Source organism: Xenopus tropicalis, chromosome 3, assembly GCF_000004195.4.
Source record: "Xenopus tropicalis strain Nigerian chromosome 3, UCB_Xtro_10.0, whole genome shotgun sequence".
In the NCBI taxonomy this organism is placed as follows: domain Eukaryota; kingdom Metazoa; phylum Chordata; class Amphibia; order Anura; family Pipidae; genus Xenopus; species Xenopus tropicalis.
In genome coordinates this window covers 135,614,881-135,622,551 of record NC_030679.2, presented here as the reverse complement: position 1 = coordinate 135,622,551, position 7,671 = coordinate 135,614,881, and the positions used below count along the sequence as shown (strand labels likewise).

The window sequence follows — 7,671 nt, the reverse complement described above, 5'->3', positions numbered from 1 at the left end:
AGTTGTCAATCCTGTCCCACAGGGATTTTTCTATCTTCTCTGGAGCTCCATAATCTTCGTTCAACCTTTGCCATGACATCTGTAGTCCTTTACAAGAATCATTGATATATACTGCCCGAATGCCTTTCACTTGTCTGCTGGACTCTGGACCTAGCCACTTCACTAGGAGATCTGTTTCTTCTTTGTATGAAAGGTGAAGGTCTTCTATAGCATTTTTAAATGACGCCTTCCAAGCCCTGTAGTTTTCTGGTTTCTCGTCAAACTGAACAAGACCTGATGTTATCATTTCTCTGTGTGCCATAAATCTCACTAAGTCTGACATCTGTTGATTGCCAGTAAGTTGGTTTGAATCAGGCTTAATAGGGAGCACTGGCTTCACATCTGGCGTGTGCTGGTATGATCCCTCTGGAGAATGACTGTCTCTATCAGGAACCCTTGGTCATGTAACAGGAGGATAGCTGTATTTATTAGTAACAGGTAAAGTCCACTGAATGTCATTATAATCTCTGGCTGCAGGAGTTTTCACATTAACAGGATACAATTGTTTGAAATCCTTTTGTTCTTGTAACAGAGCACCATCTGGTGGTGAGATGTAGTCACATTGTAAGGGAATGTTCTGGAGAGGTATACTATGATTTTGCTCAGATGATGGGATAACATCACTGTCTCTGTACTCACTAAGCTTTTCTAGGCTTGGCATTGATGGACTGTACTCCTGTGAATGTTTCAGCACATATTCTTTGGTACGTTGCATAGCAGTTTCTGGTTTTACATCAGGCTGCATAGTGAATTTCTGACTTGCTTGTTCTGTAGTGTCAAGAGCTGCATCTAATGCAAATGCCAAAGCAGATGCGATTGCCACCATCTTATGTAAGTTAAGAATCTCTATTGAAGCTTCTAAGTGTGTCTTCTCTAATTTTAGCTCTGTTTCCTTCCCAGTAAATGTGAGTTGAGCTAGTGCAGCGGCAGCTTCTGCGCGGAGAAGCGCAGCGTCAGACACCTGGGAGCGGTTTGAGAGTCTGGATGAATGTGACACCCTAGATCTGGTTTTGATTGATCGTTCAGACATCTTGCTGTCTAATCTTGATAAGAGTTAGCACGTGGTACTATGTTAACTGAAGCTGTACTGTATCTTTGTGGTACTTGCTAATCCACTCTGCGTGTGGGCCTCTTGATACCAGCTGTTGTTTTACTGTGCTGTATTGCATCAGCTATGCGTGGTGGTAGAAGAAACACAAATTCCTATTTTTACACAACAGAAAGTCTTCACCCAGAAGACTCAAAGAAAAGAAACAATTTCAGACTCCTGGGTCATTCAGTTAATCGAGGAGGGGCACAAGGTGGAGTTTCTTCACTTTCCCCCACAGAGATTTATAAGTATCATATACATGATCAGGGTCAGACTGGGTTGGCAGGAGACTGAAGAAAACCCAGTGGGCCTGCGGCCACTTCAGGTGCTGCACTTCAGAGACCACAGAAGATTTATTCATGTAGCTCTGTACATCCAGGGAGGACTTTGTCATTTCCAATTCTGAGTGCCTTCTGGTATCACCACAGCTCTTTGGGTCTTTACCAAAATTGTAGTGTCAATAGCAGCTGTTTTCAGGAAAGAAAGAATCACGATAATTCCTTAATAATTTAGATAACTGGCTTATCACAGCGATTTCAGACTGTCTTCTAGAGAAACATATGAACAGAGTTATCCTCCTTCTTCAACATCACGGATGGATAATAAACTGGGAAAAATCATCATTAATTCCATTAAGAAAAACTGATATTCAGCAAGGATGAAGGTTTATCTCCCCCCAGCGAAGGTACTCAGCCTGAAGGAGTCAGTTCAAGAGGTTGTTGTCCAGCCGCACTCCTCTCTCAGGGGTCTGATTGTCCAAAGTTCCACATGAGACTTTTTCAGGAGTAGTGATGAACAAATCTGTCCCGTTTCTGGGAAACGGCAACAGTTATTTTATTTTGGCGCACAATATTTTTGCTTCATTTTTTTTATTTTATTTTGCAGCGGATGACAATTTTTTTCGTGAATCCATGCCTGGCAAATTATTTTGCCCATCACTATTCAGGAGGAAGTCCTTCTCAGATGGGACTGCCAGTTTTCTTTATTAGAGACAAGGATTTTTCTCTCAGCAGACAGATGATACAACAAATTCAGTGGCAGTACTCATACAGGCCACAAAGGCCGGGGCCTAGGGCGGTACATATTTAGCCCCCATGCGAAACAATGGCGAACTCTCCCCACTGCTCTGTATGAGAGTTTAAATGTCTGTGCATTTGGGTTGTTGGCGAATGCGCATGAGGGGTGGGGGGGGACGAATGGGGACAGGCCTTGGGGCACCCCGATAAGAAATCCAGCACTGTAGACATGAAAGGGGAGAACAACATTCTGGCGCTCAACTAAGAAGAAATGTGATGAGACCAGGGAAGTGGTCGCTGGACCAACAAATATTTCTGAGGATTACAAGGCACTGGGGACTTCCAGTTACAACCAGGCAACCAGGAAGAAGCCCGAGCTGAAGACCTTTTGTTCTCTCAACAGGCAGAATCTCCCAGATTTCCTGCTGTCATTCAGGTGGGACTTTCCCCATGAACATATTTTTCCATGTAGAGATTCTACAAACAGGATCTAAGATAAGGCCTAAGGAATATCAACCTTTTCCTTAATTTGGGATCTTTCCATCCCGAAGGATGGAAATGGAAATATGAACCCTTGGAGAATTGTTCCATCAAGTGTCTTTCCTTCAAAGCTCTTTTTTAGTAGTCTTGTCTTTCCAGATCCCAGCTCACTCGACTATAAAGTTGTCTACCTTACGGGCTGAAGTCAGGCCCGGAGCAATAGGGAGAGGATGTGCAGAAACTGTAGTGGGGGGTGCACATGCGCGGTCGAGGCGGGTAGGGGGGCGGCAATAGGGGGGGGCGCCTTAATCAGAAATCCGGCCCTGGCTAAAGTTGCAGGAGTATCTATGGTGGAACATATCTGCAGAGCAGCGACTTAGAGTAATCCTGACACCATTGTACAGCACTACAGGGTGGACATCTTGGCAGCTCAGGAAGCTTCCTTTGGCAGTAAGGTCCTTCAGAGGGCGACATAAACAGGAAACCAGCCCTTTTCCCTGCCAAAAGCACAGTAAGAGGGGGATAGCCAATCATAGTCCTGCAGCCAAACAAGACAGGCTTCAGTTCCCTATCTGGTCAGCTTAACAGCTCATTGGTTCCAATATTACAGTGCAGTGTGGGGAGTTCTGCCGCCCCCCCCCCCCCCCTGCACAGCCTGGGAAAGGAGGAAGAGGGACAGATGGGCGGTATTGGTGGGGTTTTTGATAAGATTTTCAATAAATCAGATTGGAACAATACGTTTTAAAGCACATTCCGTCTATATTTAGATGAGTATAATTCACTGGCAAAATTTTGTTTTTTCACACAAAATGTCCCCTTTAAATGGATATTGATAAATGAGAAAATAAGAAACATTGTGCCTGATAAACAAAAGACTTTATAGAAAATCTTTTGGGCAGGGCCCTCTTCACCTCTTGTATCGGTTATTGATTGCTTTATATGTTATTCTGTATGTCCAATGTATGAAACCCACTTATTGTACAGCGCTGCGGGATATGTTGGTGCTTTATAAATAAATGTTATTAATAATAATAATAATAATAATAATAAAATCTGAACACCTCTTTCCAAAATCTCTCCACATTCTCTCCCTCCCTACCCACATAAGACACAGTCATTGTACAAGAAGCGGTTTGATTCCCGTTTAGAGCTCTTTGCTGCCCCCATGCGGTTGATATAATTGACCTCGCAGCAGACGTTTCCGGGATTCAGAGTCAGTCAGCGCATCCGAAGGGAATGAGAAACATCTGTTAAATATTTTTTATTGTAATATGGTTTCTAAAAGCAAAGTAAGTAATTAATAAATATAATAGTCATAGTTATTTAAGACATAATATCGGACAGACTTTTGGCGGGCATTTTAAAAAAATAGACTTGGTCTGAGCAGCCAATAGAAATGTAGACGTAATATGGTGTGTTTGCATCGAGCCAATCACAGGGAGGCGCTGGCTATAAATAGGATGTTTGGCAGCCCCCAGACACCATAACGTTTTAGTGCTTCTACGTTGTTGCAATGGCCCGTACTAAACAGACCGCCCGCAAATCCACAGGCGGGAAGGCTCCCCGCAAGCAGTTGGCCACCAAGGCAGCCAGGAAGAGCGCCCCGGCCACTGGCGGAGTCAAGAAACCCCATCGTTACCGCCCAGGGACTGTGGCTCTCCGGGAAATCCGCCGCTACCAGAAATCCACTGAGTTGCTGATCCGCAAACTGCCTTTCCAGCGTCTGGTCCGGGAGATCGCCCAGGACTTCAAGACCGATCTGAGGTTCCAGAGCTCAGCCGTTATGGCTCTGCAGGAGGCCAGCGAGGCTTATCTGGTGGGGCTCTTTGAGGACACCAACCTGTGCGCCATCCACGCCAAGAGGGTCACCATCATGCCCAAGGATATCCAGCTGGCCCGCAGGATCCGAGGGGAGAGGGCTTAGATCCGAGGGGGTTTTATTCACTGGGCACAAAGGCTCTTTTCAGAGCCACCGACACTTTCTGGGAATGAGCTTTTCACTTCTATTTCGGCTTTTGTTACAAAACGATACATTGATAGACTGGAACCAGCAGAATTACATATATTTGTGTTATATTGTGTCAATCGTCTTTGCTGCAATATAATAGTACCGGTTAGTCTATTTTCTGCAGGGCTTGTCCCTTTTGCTGCTCAACTTTTAACCTATTCTAGTAAAATCTGGGCATCTGGGTTTGATTAGAAAAATTCCCAAAAACCACTGATTTGAACTCATGCCAGGAACTGTATATATATGATACATTTAGATTATCGGTGCTACTGGCCCTTTTGCTGCTCTGATTTCTTGGAACAAAGGCCACTGCTTTTCCGTGTTCCAGGCAAATTAAAATACAGAAACCCAATATATAGGGACAGGTTCCTTGAGTTTAATGGTGTTGGTCGATCGACTGTTTTCCTGTAGCATTAGTTTACCCCAATGCGCTGTTTGGGATAAAGGTAAATGAAGTCGAATTAATTGTATTTGGCGTAGAAAAATCTAGCAGCGCTGTTTTGCCCGTGTGTTTAAGCGCTCGCCTTATAGTTACAGCACTGCACACTTGCTCTTATTTAGCTTTGAAGTACTAAAAATAGTGCTTGAGCTATATATCATTTTTCGTTAGCAACCATTAAGAGAGATTATTTCAGGAAAGGCTGTGTCGTATATTATCTGCTCCCTATAGAATTGATTAGATACAATTGTTACGCGGTTGGGAAGGAAAGTAGTCCCGGGCCCACAGTGCGGATCTGAAGGCTGAAGGGATAAATCTCCTGAATAGGTGACTTGGCTGTAATAACTCGAGCTAAAGAGATGGGGCAATATAATATATATATAAATAAACGCTATGTAGGCTGCCAGAGCAAAGGGTTATTGTATTTTATTGGGGGTCATATAACGGCAGACATTTTGGCGGGCTTTCTGAATAAGCCAATGGCTCCCACAGTATGGGCTTTAGTCCGCAGATATAATTGGGGTCTCGGTGACTGACAGGAGGGAAAGGAGAGGATTTGGTTGCGGTTGTGAGAGAAGCAGCGAGTTCAGAGAACAATGGGACCCCCTCCCCCCCACTGAGCCATTTGGTGCCCCAACTCCATTCTAAGCTCCTATCCGCACAATTTATCTCTGGAAAGGGAATGAGCACTAGGGTTTATAACAAATATTTTGAGGTAAAGGAATCCCGCTTTATGTAATAAATGTTATATTACTCCTATTGCATGCAAATGAAAAACTACTGTGCTGTATTTTCACGAGAACGCTGAAGACAATATCACAGCCCCTAAGATAAAATAGGTTCAAATATTGTAGCAAATATCCCTTATTGATTATATACTATATATTTTGGCGCTTCTGTGAGAGAAGCAGAAAGTTCAGAGAACAAAGCAATGTTGCAGCTGCAGGCAGAGCCCCTCCCCCACATGTGGCCATTTGCTGCCTCAGCTTCATTATAACGAGTCTAAACTTCTAGCTGCGCTATTTATCTGTGAGAGGGGATTGTGCGCTAAGTATTTTGGAAGTGATCCCAACGTATGTGAATATGATATATAAATTAGGCGATTCATTCCAGTGATTGGGAGCAAATTACAGTAATGCTCATAATAGCTTTGTTTTTCTTATTCAGCTGAATGACACAATCAAAGCCCATATAAATAGGGATTATTTTTACTAAATCAGTTTATCAAATAAACTAAGCCCAAACTAGAAATGTACAGCAGGATAGTTGTGAGTCTGTGCAGCCCTTGTACAGAGGAGGTGGGGGCTCTGAAAAGAGCCTTTGTGTTGTTGCGGGGCAGGGAATGGGGATTACTTGGCGCTGGTGTATTTAGTCACAGCCTTTGTCCCCTCGGACACAGCGTGCTTGGCCAGCTCCCCAGGCAGCAGCAGGCGGACCGCGGTCTGGATCTCCCGGGAGGTGATGGTGGAGCGCTTGTTGTAATGAGCCAGGCGGGAGGCTTCCCCTGCGATGCGCTCGAACACATCGTTAACAAAGGAGTTCATGATGCTCATGGCCTTGGAAGAGATGCCGGTATCAGGGTGCACCTGCTTCAGCACTTTGTACACGTAGATGGCGTAACTCTCCTTCCTGCTCTTCCTGCGCTTCTTCCCATCTTTCTTCTGCGTTTTACTCACCGCTTTCTTAGAGCCTTTCTTTTGGCGCTGGGCGGATTTGGCGGGTTCGGGCATTTTCCCTCAGAATACACGGTCAGTCTGCAACAAACTATAAAGCCTCCTCCTGCTGCAGCTTCTTATATACCTGCCCGTGTAACTATGGCTGGAGAGTGACACTGATTTCTATTGGCTGGTTCTACTGCATGACGTGTAACCGCCTCATCTCTCCCGTTACATTCATAACGATTGGTGACTCCTAAAGCTTGTGTTTCATTGGCTGCAATTCAGCTAACCATCAGAGAAGAGAAGCACTCCCACAGATGCCTATAAAGCAAAAGTGCACGTTACATTGTTGGAGTTATTTTGTGTAACACGAAGCAGCAATCATGTCAGGAAGAGGCAAACAAGGCGGAAGACCCGGGCAAAGGCCAAGACTCGCTCATCTCGGGCTGGGCTGCAGTTCCAGTCGGCCGTGTTCACCGGCTGCTGAGGAAAGGCAATTATGCTGAGCGGGGTGGGAGCCGGAGCTCCAGTCTATCTTGCCGCAGTGCTGGAGTATCTGACCGCTGGATTCTGGAGTTGGCCGGGAACGCTGCCGGGATAACAAGAAGACCCGTATCATCCCCAGGCACCTGCAGCTCGCTGTGCGCAACGATGAGGAGCTGAACAAACTGCTCGGAGGGGTGACTATCGCTCAGGGCGGTGTCCTGCCAAACATCCAGTCGCGTGCTGCTCCCTAAGAAAACCGAGAGCACACAAAGCGGCCAAGAGCAAGTGAGCCCAGGAATGAGAGTGCCCTGACCCAACCAAAGGCTCTTTCAGAGCCCACTCTGTCTAAACAGCGCTGTGTAACCTGATGGTATTCTGTAGTACATAAGGAAACCGTACATGTTTGATATTGGGACCTTACTGTGAAATTCAGTTTGTAGGCAGACATTTTGCTA

General features: G+C 45.3%; 2 protein-coding genes across 2 annotated transcripts; one reads left to right on the top strand and one right to left on the bottom strand.

Moving 5' to 3' along the window:
* The first annotated feature begins 4,097 nt into the window (after positions 1–4,097).
* Positions 4,098–4,599, top strand: LOC116409811 (histone H3). The gene has a single exon (XM_031899368.1). The coding sequence runs from the start codon at positions 4,139–4,141 to the stop codon at positions 4,547–4,549; it is 411 nt and encodes a 136-aa protein (XP_031755228.1). The 5' UTR covers positions 4,098–4,138; the 3' UTR covers positions 4,550–4,599.
* Positions 4,600–6,373: 1,774 nt separating this feature from the next.
* On the bottom strand, positions 6,374–6,802 carry h2bc14 (H2B clustered histone 14). The gene has a single exon (XM_012968924.3). The coding sequence runs from the start codon at positions 6,800–6,802 to the stop codon at positions 6,422–6,424; it is 381 nt and encodes a 126-aa protein (XP_012824378.2). The 3' UTR covers positions 6,374–6,421.
* Between the last annotated feature and the right edge of the window lie 869 nt (positions 6,803–7,671).